The sequence below is a fragment of the Macrotis lagotis genome, chromosome X (genome assembly GCF_037893015.1).
Source record: "Macrotis lagotis isolate mMagLag1 chromosome X, bilby.v1.9.chrom.fasta, whole genome shotgun sequence".
Lineage (NCBI taxonomy): Eukaryota > Metazoa > Chordata > Mammalia > Peramelemorphia > Peramelidae > Macrotis > Macrotis lagotis.
Window position 1 is genome coordinate 190811838 of NC_133666.1, and position 19025 is coordinate 190830862.

General features: G+C 36.0%; 1 protein-coding gene and 1 pseudogene across 4 annotated transcripts in view; both read right to left on the reverse strand.

The window, feature by feature from the left end:
- LOC141503088 (calmodulin-1-like) overlaps positions 1-12891 on the reverse strand; it is an 87722-nt pseudogene extending 74831 nt beyond the window's left edge.
- PTPN3 (protein tyrosine phosphatase non-receptor type 3) overlaps positions 1-19025 on the reverse strand; it is a 291839-nt gene that overhangs the window by 253795 nt on the left and 19019 nt on the right. The window contains exon 1 of one of the 4 annotated variants that reach the window (XM_074208221.1): positions 204-297. The exons of the other annotated variants lie outside the window; for them this stretch is intronic. Coding sequence (XP_074064322.1) covers positions 204-297 — 94 coding nt within the window. Of the gene's footprint in view, positions 1-203; positions 298-19025 lie in introns of those variants that run through there. 4 annotated transcript variants of the gene reach the window in all.

Genomic DNA, 19025 nt, shown 5'->3' on the forward strand with positions numbered 1-19025 from the left:
TTTTCCCAAGGGCTGTTGCAAGGGTCAAATGAGATAATAGTTGCAAAACATTTTGGCTGGAGGTCTGCCACATAGAAACTTTAGCTGTTATTATTAATCCTGCCTACCTACCAACCCATTCCATTCTCTTGGCTCTTTCAAAAGACAGTTCATGCTACCACTGCTTTTTGTAACCTTCTTCCAAATGGTATAGTTATTCTTACCTCTGCATCTAGAGTCTTCTCCTGTGCTCCTGCTGCCTTCATTAACCTTAATGGAGTACATGGGGGCAAAGCTACTCATTCTGATGCTGGACATTTATTTTAAAACCTTTCTGGACAGCAGATAGAATGTGAAAGGTTTGCTTAAGAAAAAAAGGTGTAACATCATCTGCAAAGGCCTCAGAAATGTGTGAACTGTTGCCAATTTGTACTTTGGCAGGGAGTTTCTAAAGGTTCAGTTGATAAAGCAAAATGGGGTGGGGAGAAGAGAGGGAGGAGACCAATAGCCTTCCTCTCTCAGTTGCAAAGTCCAAGGCCCAGTGACTGTTTATTTGTCTGTGTGTGTGTGTGTGTTTATGTGTGTGTGAACTTCCTTCTACAGAACATGAATCATCCACAAGAACTTTTCTCCAAATTGCAATTTATAAATAGTGTATTAAAATGTACATTCTTCCTACATTAACTCATAAATGCTACTGCATTGCTAAATTCATGTTAGTCACAATAAGTATATTTTCCAAGTTTTCTTAGTTCTTTTGGTAATGGATGATTTCATGTTTTCTCAGGAATATATATAATTCTTTCCCATTTCCTTGACCTCTTAAAAATCCTTCCATTCCTTCAAGATGTAACAGTTGACTCAACCTTCATGAGATCTTTCCCTATCCCCACCAACTGAATTTCAGATCTGTCTCCTTAAATTTCCTCTTAGGATTTTGGACTTTTCCTAGATATTGTCCATATTCCTCTTGTATTATACTATTTGTGGATCTGTTTTCTCTCCTGCTCCCCCCCCCATTATATTGTGAACACCTTGAGAATTAAGATGGCATTATTTTTCATTTTTGTAACTTTGCTGCCTGACACCATATATTACTACTCATAGTAGAGTTTAACAAATGCCCATTGAATTAAATTGAAGAGTAATAAACTTCCATAAGATTTAATTTTCATTGGATCTCTGTGAGTTTTAAGCAAAGCTATAAGTATCTCTCTCAATGGGAAAGGAATTTATAGGAATGTTAAGTGGTATAGTGGATAGAGAGCTGAACCTGGAATCAGGAAGCTCTGAATTCAAATCCAGCCTTAGGCATTTACTAGCTACATGATTCTGGGCAAGTCACCTTAGCTGTCTGTCCCAGTGTCCTCAAAAGTAAAATGGAGATTATAACATAAGTTGCCTCCCAGAGTTGTTATGAGGATCAAAAGCATTATCACTTGTAAAGTGCTTAGTAGAGTGCCTGATGCAAAGTAGAATTTTTAACTTTTAACTTTATTTATTTCTTTATTTTGAATTTTACAATTTTTCCCCTAATCTTGTTTTCCTCCCCCATTCTCCACACAGAAGGCAGTCTGTTAGTCTTTACTGCAAAGTAGAAATTAATAAATATGTGTTTTCTTTCTTTTTGTATTCTACACACTCTTACAATAAATCCATCTCTTATTGGGGCCTTTATTACTCATGAGGCATTTTTTCATTTTATATGCTTATTTTCCTTTGAAATGGGCACTAAATCACAGAAGATATAGGATTTAGAACTAGGAAGAATCTTAGAAAACATCTAGGCAAATTCCTTTATTGTATAAATGGAGAAACCGAGGCCCAGAGAGATTGATTATATGACATTGCAAAGATAGAAAATAACAAGAGCTAGGATTCAAACTGACATGACTCAATATCCAATTCTCCTACCATTGTCCTACAGCAAGGCAGACTTGGATTCCCTGTTATTACTTTTCTAAACCTTTTGAGTTTCTGTGGTTCTTAAGGATAAAAGAATATAACTTCAATAAAGGATGTTCTTGTTGAAAATAGACTTGTTTTTTGCTGGGTTTTGCTTGTTTTTGCTAGTACCCAATATAACATCCCTTGAAGTAATAAAGCTAATAAAGTAGAAGTCTGTACTGCTTGCATCTGTAGGAATCCTTAGGTTATTGATTTAATTTTGCCTTTAAAGAACTGTTTAAAACTTTTGAGAGATCATGTAGTGTAGTGGGGATAAATTTCTGTATTTAATTAGGAAATCTAGGTTCAAATCCTACCTCAGACTCCTCCTAGCCAAGTGATTTAATGAGTCAATTAGTTTTACTCTCTGTAATATAGATAGGTTGGATTTGATATCCCTAAGTCCTTCCTAGATCTAAATCTATGATGAAATGATCCAGTAATTTAAGGAAGGAAGTATTTATTGAATATATTTGGCAGGCACTGTGCTAGGTGCTTTAAAAATTTTATCACATTTGATTCTCATTATAGCCCATTTTACAATTAAAGAAATTGAGGTATACAACAGTTAAGTGACTTGGACAGGGTCAGAAATAAATATCTGAGTCTGGATTTGAACTCAAGGCTTCTTGACTCCAGGCTTCTATGCCTTGCACTAGCTCTCTTAGCAAAGACTAACTGATAGCAGACAATGTCAATTCAATTCAACAATGTCAAATTCAATCTAACAGTCATTTATTAATGCTTACTATATGAAAGGCACTCTTCTAGGCTCTGGAAATATAAAGGCAGCAATATAAATAAGTCTTTCCTTCAATAAGTTTATAATCTATTTTCTTAAATATTGCCAGATCCATGTTTAATTTGGCTGCTTATGAGTATACTAAAGAAGCTTATGAGTTTCTTCAGATATATAAAATGAGAGTCTTCCATTTGGTTTGGAAGCAAAGCAGTGGATCCTGAGCAAAATTGCTATATATTTCTTATTTAAATCTGTATGATCAGGGTGGCTAGGTAGCACAGTGGATAAAGCACCGGCCCTGGAGTCAGGAGACCTGAGTTCAAATCCAGTCTCAGACTTTTAATAATTACCTAGCTGTGTGGCCTTGGGCAAGCCACTTAACCCCATTTGCCTTGCAAAAAAAAACCTAAAAAAAATCTGTATGATCCAAGTTTGAGCAGACAATGATCATTGAACATACTTGATTCAGTAGAGTTTAAATAACTTTTTAAATTTGTGGACTCATTGAAATATCAGCATCATCAATGATAGTTCAAAGATTTAAATTTCACTTTCAGAGCCAATAAGTTGATGAGGGCAGAACTATCTATCTATCTATCTATCTATCTATCTATCTATCTATCTATCTATCTACCTAGTAATCTATATTGCAGGGCTGCATCATCTTTTTCAACATTGCCATTTTAGAGGTTTCCTAGATAAAATTTTAGGATCATTATTTGTGTAGAATTCACAATGATAGGACTCTTTACTGAAGTAAGTTTGGCATTTAGAATGGCTTAAGAGTGGGGCAGAGCCACGATGGCGGCAGAAGAGCCTCTCCTAGGAGCTCTCTCCAAAATATTTCAAAAATCTTAAAATTATGACTCTAACTAAATTTTCACGAGACAGAACCCACAGAAAGATGCAGTTAGGCAATTCTCCAGCCCAAGGTAACCTGGAAAATAGTGGGAAAACTATTCCACAGGGTTAAAGGGGCAGCCCTGCCAGAGTGAAGGAACAGTCTCAGGGTGCCTGGGAGCCATGGCTCCCAGCAGCAGAAACAGTTTCCTGAATTGCACCCAAGCACAACTTAGAAGATAAGCAGGGAGACTTCTGCTGGTGCAAGTGCAAAGCCCAGGCCCTCAGCACAATCATGGCACTCAGCATGGCCCTGGCAGCCCAGATCTAGGAAACATAAGCAGGCTTGCAGAGTCACCCAGCAGGAGCCTTCAGGTAGCTGCACCCTGAATGCTCAGCCCACCGAAAGTAAGGGAGTGGAAGGAGACTTCCAAGGTCTGTCCTCTGTCCCTGGAACAGGACTCTGGGGCTGTGACCACATTCAGATCCTGAATGAAGTCTAGGCCCCCCCCATAGGGCAGGGAACCCCCTCAGCCCCGTGACAGAGGGGTACATTTGTGGTCATTCACAGACCAGGAGAGCAGTCAGAGCCTCCTCACACACTGAGGTCCTTGTAGGGTTGTCCCAATAAAACTCAAAAGCTCAGGAAGCACCCCAAAACCAGGCACAGGCTGGAGAAATGTGTAAACAGGAAAAAAAAAGAAACCAGACCATTGACAATTACTCAATCTGAAGATGACGAAGTCCAAGCTTCTGCAGCTAAAGACTCCAAGAAATATAGAAGTTTGGCTCAGGCTATGATAGAGCTCAAAAAAGATTCTGAAAATCAAGGGAGATAGAAGAAAAATTGGGAAAAGAAATGAGAGAGATGAGGAAAAATATGAAAACAAAGTCAGCAGCTTAGTCAAGGAGATCCAAAAAATGCTGAAGAAAATAGCATGTTAAAAACTAGCTTAGGTCAAATGGATAAAACAGTTCAAAAAGTTTTTGAAGAGAAGAATGCTTTAAAAAAAGCAGAATTGGACAGATGGAAAAAAGAGATAAGAAAGCTCTCTGAGGAAAACAAATCCCTCAGATGTAGAATGGAGCTAAAGGAAGCTGTTGACTTTGTGAGAAATCAAGGCACAAAAGATCAGCACCAAAAGAATGAAAAATTAGAAGAAAATGTGAAATATCTCATTGAAAAAACAACTGATATGGAAAACAGATTCAGGAAAGATAATTTAAAAATTGTTGGGATACCTGAAAATCATGAACAGGAAAAGAGCCTTGACCTCATTTTTAAAGAATTCCTTCAGGAAAATTGTCCTGATATCCTAGAAGCAGAGGGTAAAATAGAAATTGAGAGAATCCACCAATCTCCCCTAGAAAGAGATAAAAAAAACCCTCCAGGAATCTTATAAACCAAGTTCCAGAATTTCCAAGTCAAAGAGGAAATATTACAAGCAGCCAAAAGGACACAATTCAAATATCATGGAGCTGCAGTCAGGTTCACACAGGACTTAGCAGCAAATATGTTAAGGGCTTGTAGGGCTTGGAATATAATATTCTGGAAGGCAAAAGAGCTTGGAATGCAACCAAAAATCAACTACCCAGCAAAATTGAACATCCTCTTCCAGGGGAAAAGATGGACTTTCAATGAAACAGGGGAATTTCAAATGTTCCTGTTGGAACAACCAGAGCTGAACAGAAAGTTTGATCTTCAAGTACAGGACTCAGGTGAAGCCTAGAGAGTGGAGGAGAAGAGTAAATTATGAGGGACTTAATGATGACAAACTGCATGTATTCCTGCATGGAAAAAAATGATACTGATAATATTCATATGAATCTTCTCATTTAATAGAGCAGGTAGAAGGAGCTTTTATAGATGAGACACAGGAGAGAGCTGAATTTGAAGATATAATATATTGTAAAAATGGAGTCAATGGCTAAAAGGGAAATGTACTGGGAGTAAGAGAAAGGAGAGGAGGAATAGGCTAAGGTATTTAATATAAAAGATATATGTATATTTTTTTGAAATGAGTTTTGGCAATGATATGGAAGGGGGAAGGTGAGAGGGATGAGAGAATAGTCAGATATAACACATTTTCTTTTTTACATCTTGTTAAGGGACTGGGATTGGGTGGCCTGTCTGGGACCACAGGGCCGGGTGGTTGCTGGGTCTCAGGGGTGGTATGTGGGCTCGGGGCCTCTTGGTCCCAGGGCTGGTGCTCTGTCCACTGCACCACTCAGCTACCCTACAGCACATTTTAGAAGAGGGACAGAGTGAAAGGAGAGAGAGAAAATATAATAGATGATAGTGGGGAGGAATGGATGGAGGGAATTACAATCAGTAGCAGCAACTGTGGAAAATTATGAAAGTAACTTCTGTAACGGACTTATGATAAAGAAAGTGATCCACCTGAGACAGAGCTGATGTAATCAGAACACAGACTGAAACACTTTATTTTCTATTTTTTATATACTTTATTTAACATGAGGTTTTATATTTTTGTAGGGGAGGAGGTAATATGTTACTCTTAAACAAGAATATTTTAGTAATGTGTAGAATAGCTTAAGACAAAGACCTAATCAATGAGGGTCACCACTATAACAGAGAGATTTAAATAATATCTTACAGTAGAACTTTCCATAATACAGAGACAGAGAACTCCAGAAACCAGGATAATAAAGGACTCAAATGCTCTTCACAATATTAACCTGCCTTTTATAGATGGATCAAACAATTCAAAAAAGTTATTGAAGAGAAGAATGCTTTAAAAAGCAGAATTGGCCAGATGGAAAAGGAGATAAGAAAGCTCCCCTATTCTGTGAAGGATTACAAAGTTCTTTAAGATTCAAGGACATGAAGTCTATATGACAAAGGGACTGAAAAGAAAAAACTGTTTTTCAAGATACAGTTATCCCTTCCACATCGCAACTTTCCTTATTATGATTTTGGTTTATCGTATATCAGAAAAAAAGAAATTAAATGGGAATTTTTGTGAGTTTTACGGAATCTACAGATGACACAGAAAGGTCAGCAGATGACACAGAAAATGTTTAGAAACTCAGAAAGGTATAAAATATATGCATAGTATTGTATTATATCAACATATTTTATCATCTAATACCATGGTAATTCACACTTCTTCTCTGGTACGAAAGGAGGCCAAAAATTTTATGTGGATTTTTCTTAATCATGGAGACAACACATCTCTAATCCCTACAATGTAGAAGGGATAACTTTGTGTGTGTGTGTATGTGTGTGTGTGTGTGTGTGTGTATGCATGTGTATGTATGCATGTGTATGTATTTCAAGAAATATGTATTCAATATATAAATATTCAAGATCCATCAGAGAGAAACAGAACACCTGGCACCAAATAACATTGATTATTCGTATGACAGATAAAGTTCTCCAGTTGTACATAAAAAATGGGTGATTTGGGGAATTCTTTCATCAGCTGAATGGAGGTACCTTCCATGGACCTTGTCATGCATGCTTTGGCTCCACCAGGAGGGCAAAGCTAATCCCTTGATAAAAGACACATGCAACCTGTTGCTCCTAGTTGGTCTGCATATTGCCCATGACTGAATATTGTGGCAAAGAAGATTGGTGACCAAATCTAGAATAACAACTCATGTTGTGAGTAACAAGAAGTGAGAAAAGAAAGTTTTTAGTTTCTTTTGAGGAAGCCTCTTTTATGTAAATATTTTATTTTTTCTAATTTTTTATTTATTTTATTTTGAATTGTGAATTTTTCCTCATCAAAATGGCAAGCAATCTGATATAGATTATATATATATATGAATCATATTTAACATATTTCCACATTAGTCATAGTATGAAAGAAGAAACAAAATGGAAAAAGTGAAAATAGTATGATTTATTCTGCATTTAGACTCCATCAGCTCTCTGGATGTGGATAGCATTTTCCATCATTAATCCTTTGGAATTATCTTTGATCATTAGATTGCTGAAAAAGCAGTCTATCATTGTTGATCATAACACAATGATGTTGCTAAAAGTGATGAATATTCACCTGGTTCTTCTCACTTCACTCAGCATCAGTTCATGTAAATCTTTCCAGGTTTTTCCAAAATCTGCCTGGTCATTTTTTCTTATAACACAATAGTATTCCATCAAATATGTCATGGTGACCTTCTTCAAAAATGAAGGATAGGGGATAATTACCTAGTTATGTGACCTTGGGCAAATCATTTAACCCCACTGCCTTTCAAAAACCAGAAGAAGAAAAAAGAAAATGAAGGACAAACATTACAAGTCCTTATATTGTAACTTGATCTTTTGAGGACAGGACCACCAACCAAAGCATGAAGATTTTTGTGGATGTATGTGTAGACAGAAGGTACTTTTGAAATTCAGTTTTGTCATACAGAAAAAGAAGGAATAAATGAACTTTTTTGCAAGAGGTAAGTAAAAGATTCAATTTGATTCATCTAGAGGGGGGGAAAGTGAGAGGTTTTCATTTCGCAGTCATCATCTGTATGAATTCTTCATAGTTGACTTGTCCATCTCCATTAATATCTGCTTCTCTGAACACTTTATCTACTTCCTCATCTGTTAGTTTTTCTCCTAAGTTTGTCATTACATGACATAGTTCTGTTGCACTGATGTAACCATTGCCATCCTTGTCAAAGACTCAGAATGCTTCATGGATTTCTTCTTCACTGACTGTATCTTTTGTTTTTCTAGCCATTATGATAAAAAAAAAATTCAGCAAGTTCCAAAGAACCATTACCATCAGCATCTACTTCATTGATTATATCCTGTAACTGCTTCTATTGGATTTTGACCCAATGAACTCATGATAGTTCCAAGTTCTTTTGTTGTGGTGGTGCCATCGCCATCTTTGTCAACTAGTGAGAAGGTTTCCTTGAATTCAGTGATCCACACCTCAGTCCCCTGACCAGCCATTGTGCACAAGAGAGGAGAGAAGGAAGTAACCAAAGAGGTTATTGATGGTATATCCACTGTCCTTGCTGCAGCTCCATCTTCTGAGGTTGCTAATAAGACTGTTGGTGCTGCTCTTGTTTTCACTGCCGCTGCTACTGCTACTACAGCAGCCACTGTCTCTCGAGTAACAGAGCCTCCTTCTGCAAATGACTTCCCACTGCAAGCTCTGGAGGTGAAGCATGGGCATTCTTCATTTGCTCATTGACACACTGGGCAATTGCCAATGTTTCCACAACCACCTGTTGTTGATTCCCTAGAGTTGGCTATTCCAAATAACTAAAAGCATGTACCACATATCTAATGTCCTGAATTCTCTTCCACTGGCTTTTCCTTCCAATCTTCCTCTTGAAGGGTTGGTTAGTACTCACGGCCATCACAGTAATATCCAGTAAGGGTCTATTTGGATTTGAGGAAATCAGAGACATAGCTCACAGTCACAGAGGACTTACCTAATTATGATTTGTTAATAGTAAAATAAAGGATACAGACTGTGGTATAGACCTTAGACTCCCTTTTGTCCTGCAATCTGGTCAGCTCTGCCAAGACTGCAACTGATTGAGAAAATCCTAAATTTGAGGATTGAACAGGTTTTTTAATCAGAAGGAAAAAGGAAGCTTATGACTTTTACAAAAGTGCCTATCTAGAGTAAACAAACCCCAGGCATTTTTGAATACAGGACAGAAGTGTTAGGTATAGGGACCAGAACTGTGATTTCACTGGTATAAAGAACTTCTGAATAAGGGAACTCCCTCAGTGTAGGTCAAAGCCTTTTTTGCAACTTAGAAGAAAACTAAATGAAGCTGCACACCAGGCTTGTTAAACGTTCCTTTGGTGTTCAGTGGTTATACATACAGATTCACTGTCACTTCAGTTGCTTCTGTCTACTTATCCCTACCCTTCCTCACCCTGCCCTACCCCCATCTCCCCAGGAAAAGTGGCTTTTGCTCTGTGTGTATTTACAGGAGGAGTCAGGTAGGAAAGATTACTGATTCTTGTAACTTTCTTTCTTACTCCTTCCTTCTTAGAATCATAAATTAAACTCCACTCCTCACCACTGTAAATATGGCTCTTTTTATTCCTATTCCCTAGCACAGAGACTATTGTTTGACCACTTTTCCAGTTTTACCTTGACCTGAGTCTAGTAGAGTCTTGGGAGAAACTGATGTCTTGCTTTTGTGGGTCAGGGTGAGTGAAGGTTCATCAATCTGAGCTTCTCTCAAAAAATGAAAATGTTCTGTTCTCTAAGGCATTGCAGTGTGGACATTCTAGCCTGCTAGATCATTGGGATGGTTTCCCATCAGACCAGGCTTTGTCTCTGTATTTCCCTTCAAAAACAAGGGGGGAAATGGTTTCCTTCTATTCCTTCTATAAACTGTGAATGTTATAATTTCTAGAGATGCCAAAATCAGTCAAGTTCATACCCATCTTGTGGAATTGGAGTCAGAAGATCTTGGTTCAGTTCCTGGTTCTGTCACTTTATAGCATGTAAAACTCCTCATTATAGGTGTACAGTGAAGATATTGCAGGTATAGGTCCAGAATATCACAATAAAGTAAATATGCAATAAAGTGAGTCACAAGAACTTTTTAGTTTCATGGTACATATAAAAGTTGTGTTTATACTATACTGTTGTCTTTTAAATTGCAATAGTATTGTGTCTTAAAAATATCCATTTGTATACTTTAATTTAAAGATATTTTGTTGCTTAAAATGCTAATGAAAGGGAGTTGGACTACATAATCTCTGAGATCCTTGAATGAAGAATTTCAGTTCTTTCTTGACTATATTAGTCAAGACCTTTGAAGACTCTGGTCTATTCCTGATATATTAAAGAATTCTTGAATTTCCAAGGATCCCCTTCTTTCAAAGAAATATCCATTTTCATAGGGTCTCATCTTCATTTCCCAGTTACAAGAGTTATGACTACCTAATTTGTTGCAAACATTTTAGGTTACATTGTTTAAAATCTGGTTCACTAGTCAAGAAGAACAGAATCTGCTTTATAATAGGGCAACAATTCTATAAAAGTAGATGATGACATTGTAGTGGGTTCAAGTTTGGGAGAGGGTTCTAACCTTCAAACTTGCAGCATTGGTAACAATGGTAAGAATAGGTTAAACCATTACCCTAATGGTCACAACTTTCAGTTCCAAAGCCTTCTGGAGTGACAGGAAAGGAGGCAGTTTCCTGGTGTGCTGAGAGAATTCTTACAAGGATGGCAAAATAATACCATAGGAGAGATCAGGCAATGTCTCAGAACAATGCCATATTAAATGGAGTTTGGATTATCTCTGAAAGGTCTTCTGTCACAAACTCAACCCTTGCCAGAGCAACATTTTCACACAGGAACAATCATAAGCATTACTACAAAACACTGTGTACCTGTAAATTACCAAGTGGTAATTTCCAACATGTGTTGGAAAGTTTTGTGTTATGTGCCCAACAACTCTTTTCATTATTAGACCCACAAAGGTTTTTATTCTTCAGTCATTCAGTCATGTCTAACTCTTTGTGACTTCCATTCCTTACTATCTTTCAAAGTCTATACAAGTTCATGTTTTCCATGATACCATCTATCCAACCCATCCCCTGCTATCCTCTTTTTCTTTTACCTTCAATCTTTTCCAACAACAGAGTCTGTTCTTTTCAATCTGTGTACCCTTTAGCTGAAAATCACCAGCTACTACTCCTCTTCTGTTCTTTGTCTCACCCTTACTGAAGCATCTCTCACTTGATAGTTTCTAGGACTCTACTATATCATTCTTGGGAAGTCATGTATCTTCTTCTAACTCAGAGCATTCAGTTTTCTGCCCAGAAAGAGCCCAAATCCATTTTAAAATTCTAATTGCATAGGTGTCCTTTCCCTTCTCTTTCTCTTCTATGTAAGACTTTCACACTTAAAAACCCTAATCATCACCTTAGAACCATGTCCCCTCCATTGAATCCTTTGTTCTTGTTATTTTAGAATTTGTTAAGATTCTTTTTCCTTTATCTTCACTAAAAACCTAGGGAAGAGAGAGGCATTCTTCTCTCTTCATCTCTTCCAGGAAAGAGATCAGCCTAAACTTGGAATGCTTGGAATACAGCTAATGGTCACCAGTTTAGCTAAAATACAAACATACATGTTCAATGCAAGTCACTCAATAATTTTCCCTCCTCTCCATTATAAATGAAAATTTCAGCCTCATTTCTTGAAATTCCTTGTGGGTATTTATGCCTCAACTCTGGTAAAAAAAATTCTAAATTTAAAAGTCAAAATTTATGGAAATATAATGGATGATAAGATCATATATAATCAGTTATATTTGTAAACAACATTAAAAGTCATATAATGCAACCATTCATATTATAGATTTAAAAAAATGAGGCCCAATGGATCTAGTGGTTGGCCCAAGGTCACACAAGTAATTAGGTAGCAAAGATTTGAATCCAGTTCCTCTCATTCCAGGTTCCAGACTTTTTCCACTGTTCCATAGGGTTTTTTTTAAATATATTAAATCTTTAGATACTAGTGATCTAGCTGGAGATATCTAATAGGACACCTGAAGATGGAGTTTAGGAGATAGATGAAGGCAGGATATAGAGTTAGAAGTCATTTGTATAGGGATTGAGAAAGAAAAGGAGGAAGGAAATAAGCACTGATTAAGTGTCAGACACTGTGTTAAATGCTTTACAAACATTCTCTCATGTGATTCTCACAACAACAACCCTTTGAAATAAGAGCTATTACTATCATCATTTTGCATTTGAGGAAACTGAGGCTGACAAGGGTTCACTAATTTGCCCAGGACTACACAGTTAGTAAGCTCATAGATATAGTAGTTGAATTTATGGGAATGGGTACATCATCAAAGGTGAGAGTATTAAGGAAAAATAATGTCAAGGACAGAACTTTAGGAACTAAGATTAAGGGAACATAAAGATGCAAAGAGGTTGGGGCAGCTAGATGGTGCAGTGGGTAAAGCACCAGCCCTGGAGTCAGGAAGACCTGAGTTCAAATCCAGCCTCAGACACTTAATAATTGCCTAGCTGTGTGACCTTGGGCAAGTCACAACCTTATTGCCTTGTAAAAAAAAAAGGAAGAAGCAAAGGAATCATCAGGACTAGTAAATAAGGAATGAATAGAACAATAAAAATGGAACCAGGTAATTACAAAATTAAAGAACACCCCACCCAAGGAATATTAAAAAAGCAATTCAATCTCAGAGAAATGAAATTGAGTTAGCTCTAAATAAACTATGAAAAGAAAAGAAAATGGATAAGATGTATTTATAGAAGTCTATCAAACATAAAAACAATTAATGCCAAATTATATAAAAATTATTCCCCCAAAGTAAAAAATCTATCAAACTCCTTCAATGAAGCAAACATAATCCCAATACCTAAATCTGAAAATGATAAATCAAAGAACTACAAAGTAGTATCACTAATAAATCTTAATTTAAACATTTAAATAAAATTTTAGCAAAAAACCATAGCAATATATCCAAAACATTATTCACTTTTGCCATGTTGTATTTATACCAATGATGTTATGATAGTCCAACACTCAGAAGATAATTAACATAATGAATCATATTAAAAACAAATTCAATCAAAACCATATGATTATATTAATAGCTGAAGAGAAAATCTTTGACAAAGTATAACTATAACACATTAAAAATGGTGAAGGGCCATTTTTAATATGATAAAAAAGCCCACATATCAAAAACTAAAAGCTGGCATTATTTTCAAAGGAGAAAGCTTTGAAAGCTTTCTCAATAAATTCAGTTGAGCAAAGATGACCCATTTCCTACAATATTTTGACAACTTTAGATAACTTATTGATAACAAATTAAAGGAATAATCAAAGGTGATGTTGCTATCCAAATTGACATATGTTTAGAGCTATTTCAATCAAATTTCCCAGAGAGATTTCAGAGCTATACAAACTAACAAAATTCACATAGAGGTACAATATATTTAGAATCTCCTGGCAAATAATGAAAAAAAAGGAATTAGGGGAAATAGCACTTCCATCCTCAACTTGTATTCTAAAACAGTAAGCATTAAAACTATCTGATATTTGCAAAAAAAACAAAGCTAAACAATAAAACAAAAAGCCAATAAAAAAAAAAGCAAACCCCAAAGTAGATTAACATAAAAGACCAGATAAGGAATCAATATCCCAGGACTTTCTAGATAAATAGGGAAACAGTTTGGCAGAAATTAAGTTTAGAGCAACATCATACATTCTACACAACAATAAGTCAAAAATAGATATAAAATCTAAATATTAAAGATCACTGCATGAAAAAATTAATGGAGAACCAGATCGAATACCTTCCATGACTATGGCTAGAGAAAGTTATTGAACAAACAAGTCAGAGAAGATATAATAGATCATTTCTGTTACATTAAATTGAGAGGAATTTGTATGAACAAGATCAACGTCCTTAGGCTACAAAGAAAAACTGTTGATTGGAGGAAAAAACATCTGTATATCAAATATCTCTGATAAGGGTCTGATATGTATCATATATACGGCACTAACACAGATATACTTAAAACTAAGATATACTCCCCAATAGATAAGTGTTCAAAGGATAGAAATGAACAATCCTCAAATGATATAACATCAGTTGTGAATAAATGTAAGAAATATTGCTCCAATTCCTTAATTAAAATTAGAAAGACAAATAAAAACTCAGATGTTTCATCTCCCAGGAAATTGGCAAAGATAACAAAATATGGTAATAATCAATATTGAAGTTGTTTGAGGGAGACTAGAATGTTAATGCATGATTGAAACAGCCAATTAATCCACCCATTCTGGAAAGCAATTTGGTATTAGACTAAAAAAATGACAAACTTTCACCCAGATGTCCTACTGGTAGGCACATTCTCCATTAAGAAACAAAATGAGATGTTCCATATACACCAAGATATTCATAGCAGTAAGAAAGGAAAAGAACTAGGAAAAAGATATCTTTTGGTTGGGGAATGACTAAATAAGTTGTGGTACATTAATGTAATGTAGCTAAAGGTAGATGTAAATGTAATGTAAGAAAAATTCAGAAAATCCTGGGAAAATTGACACAGAATGAAGTAAATAGAATCAGGAAAACAATACACACACCGGTTACAGTTTGGTTATATCTAGCTCTTAGTCGTCTCATAAACCATAACATAACTTGTACCGTTCATGAGATTTTCTTGGCAAAAATGCTGGAGTGCTTTGCCATTTCTTTTTCCAGTGGATTAAGGAAAACAGAGATTGATGTGTCCAGGATCACACAACCATGACACCTGAGGTCATATTTGAACTCAGACCTGCCTGACTTCAGTTAGGGCTAACACTTTATTTACTGAGTCACCTAACTACCTCCCACTCCATGTTTACAACAATATAAATGGAAAGAACAACAAAAGTCAAATATTACTAATGACTAAACTTGGCCATGAAGAATCAGTTTTAAAATGATCCCTCTTTTCTTTGTAGAGAAGGGGACTATAGGCATGGAGCAATGCATATACTTTCAGAAATGATTGATGTCTTAGTTTTCCTAAACTATATTTTTTGTTTTTTAGTCTTCATTACAAAACATAATTCACTGATTAGGAGAGATGGGTGTACTTGGAAACAAATATGATGTAAAAAGAACAGATATCAATAAAAATTTAAAAATCACATGTTGTTGATACAAAGACAAAAAGGTAATTTTCCTAACCTCTACCATGATCATTTAATAAGCCCTATATTTGTAGATAATTTCAAATTGTAAGTTATATTCTAACAATTTCATTTAAAAAAAAGAAAGACTTGTCCATGGGAGTAAATTTTGCAGAAAAGTTGAGGATGAAGACTTAGAAAAAAGGTATCTGCTGATTAAATCATTAGTGCCTTTTTGAGGTAGCACTTGCAATAGAGAGGCACATATGAATATCACACCAAATCTTTTCCATTCTTGTTTTGATAAAAGAAATCTTCGTGAAGTTAGAGTTTACCCTGAAGCAATATGGTGTAAATACAGAGATGCCAAGTACCCTTGCCAGCAACACTCCAGAGTACAGCAAGAACTAGAATAAAATGTAATTGGGAAATATTTAACAAACTAGATAAAAATGCAATAGAACATAAATAATGTTTATATTCTAAGTCAGGGGTACTTGTGAATGGTTCAGTTGGTTTCTGTTTGAGTTTGATAACATTGATGTAGTGGACAGCTATCAGGAAGTAAGAAAACTAGATTCCAGTCTTCCACTAACTAGCTGTAATCTTGGCCAGAAAGATAAACTTTTGCTGGTCTTACTTTTTTTTTAGGTTTTTGCAAGGCAATGGGGTTAAATGGCTTGCCCAAGGCCACACAGCTATGTAATTATTAAGTGTCTGAGGCCGGATTTGAACAGAGATGCTCCTTTTTTTTTTCAGGTACTCCTGACTCCAGGGCCTGTGCTCTGTCTACTGTGCCACCTAGCCGCCCCGGGTCTTATTTTTCTCATCAGGAAAATGAAAGAATTGGCCTAGACCAGTAACTTCAAGACCCAAAGAGAAACTGATCTCTGTTGGCTGCATATTGATTTAGAAAATCACATATTAACCTTATCTATATTATATTACATTTTTATTCATTTTATTAAACATTTCCTGATTAGATTTTAATCTTGTTAAGGTCTGGCCCACAACTTTTTGCAGGTGCTGTGTAATTTGGATACCTCTGACACCTCTAATTAAATGTTTACTAAGATTCCTTCTTACTCTAATCATCTTTTAGTCTGTTAATGTTCCCATTTAAACACTTTGCCATTATTTTATAGGAGAGGAAGAGGAGGAGGAAGAGGAGGATGACAATTAACATTTATAAACCACTTTCAGATTTGCAAAATACTATAAATGTAGTATCCCAATTAATTCTCATAATAATGGTGGGAATATAGGTAGTGAATATTATTACCCCATTTTACAGATGAAGAAACTGAGAGAGTTTAAGTGATTTTTCACTCACTTAGTGTCTGAAGCAAGATGCAAATTTAGGTGTTCTTCATTCTAAGTCCAGGACTCTGTATCTAGCTATCTTTTCATGAATGTCTAGGTCTCAGACAAAGCCACTTTCATACTTGGACATCTGAAGACTTGGGAGACAGTATTTGTAAATGGAAAGGTCAGAATTTTATTGAATAATCAACAGAGCCAATGACCATATTTCCTGGGAACAAAATTTCTCTGTACCTTTTTAACCTTTTGGTAGAAACTTTAAATAAACTCCAAGAAAATCAGGAGTTTCAAAGGTGTTTCATGGTTTTGGAAATGACTTTGCCTGATTATGGCCTGGCCTGAAAAAATACAAATTTAGGAAATGTATCAGATCCTCATGATAAGTTAAGATGAAGTTTATGATTAAGAGGACTAAACTCATACCAGGAAAGAGGTGAAAAGAAAAAAACTGACTAAGGAATTTAGTTACCTGTACTTATCCTGCTTTATTCTCTAAAAGTCACAGGGGCTAAGATTCTCCTAATCAGGAGATGGGAGATCTCAAAGTCCCATATTTGAAGGAGCAAAACTAGAGACCTCTTCAGGGTCCATCTGGGTTGTTGGTTTTCCAAAAGAAACTGGCTAAAAGAGCATTCTTCTGGGGAACTTCAGTTGAAAGAGAAAAGTTCAGTCTACTGATGGAGTGTTCAGTGGAGACAAATCTTCAGTTGCTCACTTCTTTACTCTGTGTATCTATTCTTCCTGCCAGTTTTTGGATGTACTTTTAAGAGATTGTACCTCAGGTTTATGGGGGAGATGCTTTGTGGCTAATCTTCTAATGCCACTTCTGAAAAAGCCTTTATTTTGAATGTAATAGTATCCTCAGATTATTTGAAGGTAAACATCTTGGGAGAATGGGGTAATGGTGATAATGGTGATTTGGGAACCCATCATGTGCTAGAGTCAGTTCAAAAAAATAAGCTGATTGTTAAATTTTGAGTGTGAGCATTGACAACTCAGCTATAAATTGGGGCTTGATTGGATGTTTTGTTGATTGTCTACACTTGAGAAAATAATGGAGAAAAATGTTGGAAACTTGAAAGTGTGTCCTGGGCATATTTTTGGAGTGTGGATTGTTAATCTTTTACCAGCATTTTTTTTACCAGTCCTTTGCTTTCAAAGAGGACCAATGACATCAGGAGAGTAATGCCTAGACTTGCAAGTGAATTGAATTTAATTGAGGCAAGACTGTGCAAAGGTACTGGACTCATTCTTTCCTGTTGGGTCATCTGACTCCAGAGGCAAGATATAGGTCAGGACCACTGGAGATGTCCCCATACAATGAGAGATCTTGACCTTTTAAAGCCAAGATTTTTACCGGGTCTATTTGTTTGAGGCTATACCTGTTCAGAGGTAAGAAGTGAAGAAAAAGATGGTCTTATTTTCTTTCTCAAAAGAAAAAAAATCATACTAGAGGGGAAGACCCTCAGAGTTTCTGGCTAGAACAGAAACACTCTCATTCTGAGCCATCAAAACTCAACTAATGAGCAAATGAGGCTTGGTCTGGGAGCTCTCAATTTGTGAGAGTCAGGATGTTTAAAGGTATAGATAAATAGCTTTATTTGAATTCCAATGGACCTTATCAAAGTCTGATTTTTCAGAACTCTATTTCAAGAAGTTATAAATGAAACTACATGGTACAAAAGAGTTAATTATCCCAGTTTTTTTTAATTATAGGATAAATAAGTTGGAAATAGAAAAAAGAAAGAAAACATCTAGCGCCACCACCTCCTCCCCAAACTCCAAGATATCTTGGGAGGTTTCAGCAATTAAAATTTGTATTCCTTTAGACAGAGTACCCACATGTATGGGTATGAATTTCCATGAGAAATTCACACCTCTGCTGGGAACTATGGTCTAAGAAGAACTGAGTCACAATACCTTTGTATTTGTAGGGGACAATGGGACCTGACCTATGAGTGTGATTTTGGGAGGATATCCCAAAGTGTTACTACATGTATGGGTAAAACTAGATGGACTCTGAGGTCCCTAAAAATTTTTGCACTTTTTGATGTTGGAGTTGTGCTCTGTCACAAGATGGCAGGTAACATGGAAGTACCATTAGTTACTCTTTAAGAATGATGTCTTGGGCGGCTAGGTGGCATAGTGGATAAAGCACCAGCCTTGGAGTCAGGAGTACCTGGGTTCAAATCTGGTCTCAGACACTTAATAATTACCTAGCTGTGTGGCCTTGGGCAACCTGCTTAACCTTGTTTGCCTTGCAAAAACCTAAAAAAATAAAGAAAGAAAGAATGATGTCTTCTTTGGAATATAACTATGATCAAATTGTTAAAGAAACTCTTGTTTTCTTGGGAACCAAAGAATTCCAAGGTCATTTCTGCTCCTATGCCTTTATAGTTTATGCTTATTCTTGGCATTTCAAAGAATTCTAAGGAGGAACATGTAAATTAAGTGATTGATTTCTTTCTTTTTTTCCCAGTACCATAGTATTTTGTTCAATTCTTCTAACTTTACATTTTGCTATAAACCTATAACAGAAATATTCAATACACTGAATTATTTGCTCTATAGATCTAAAT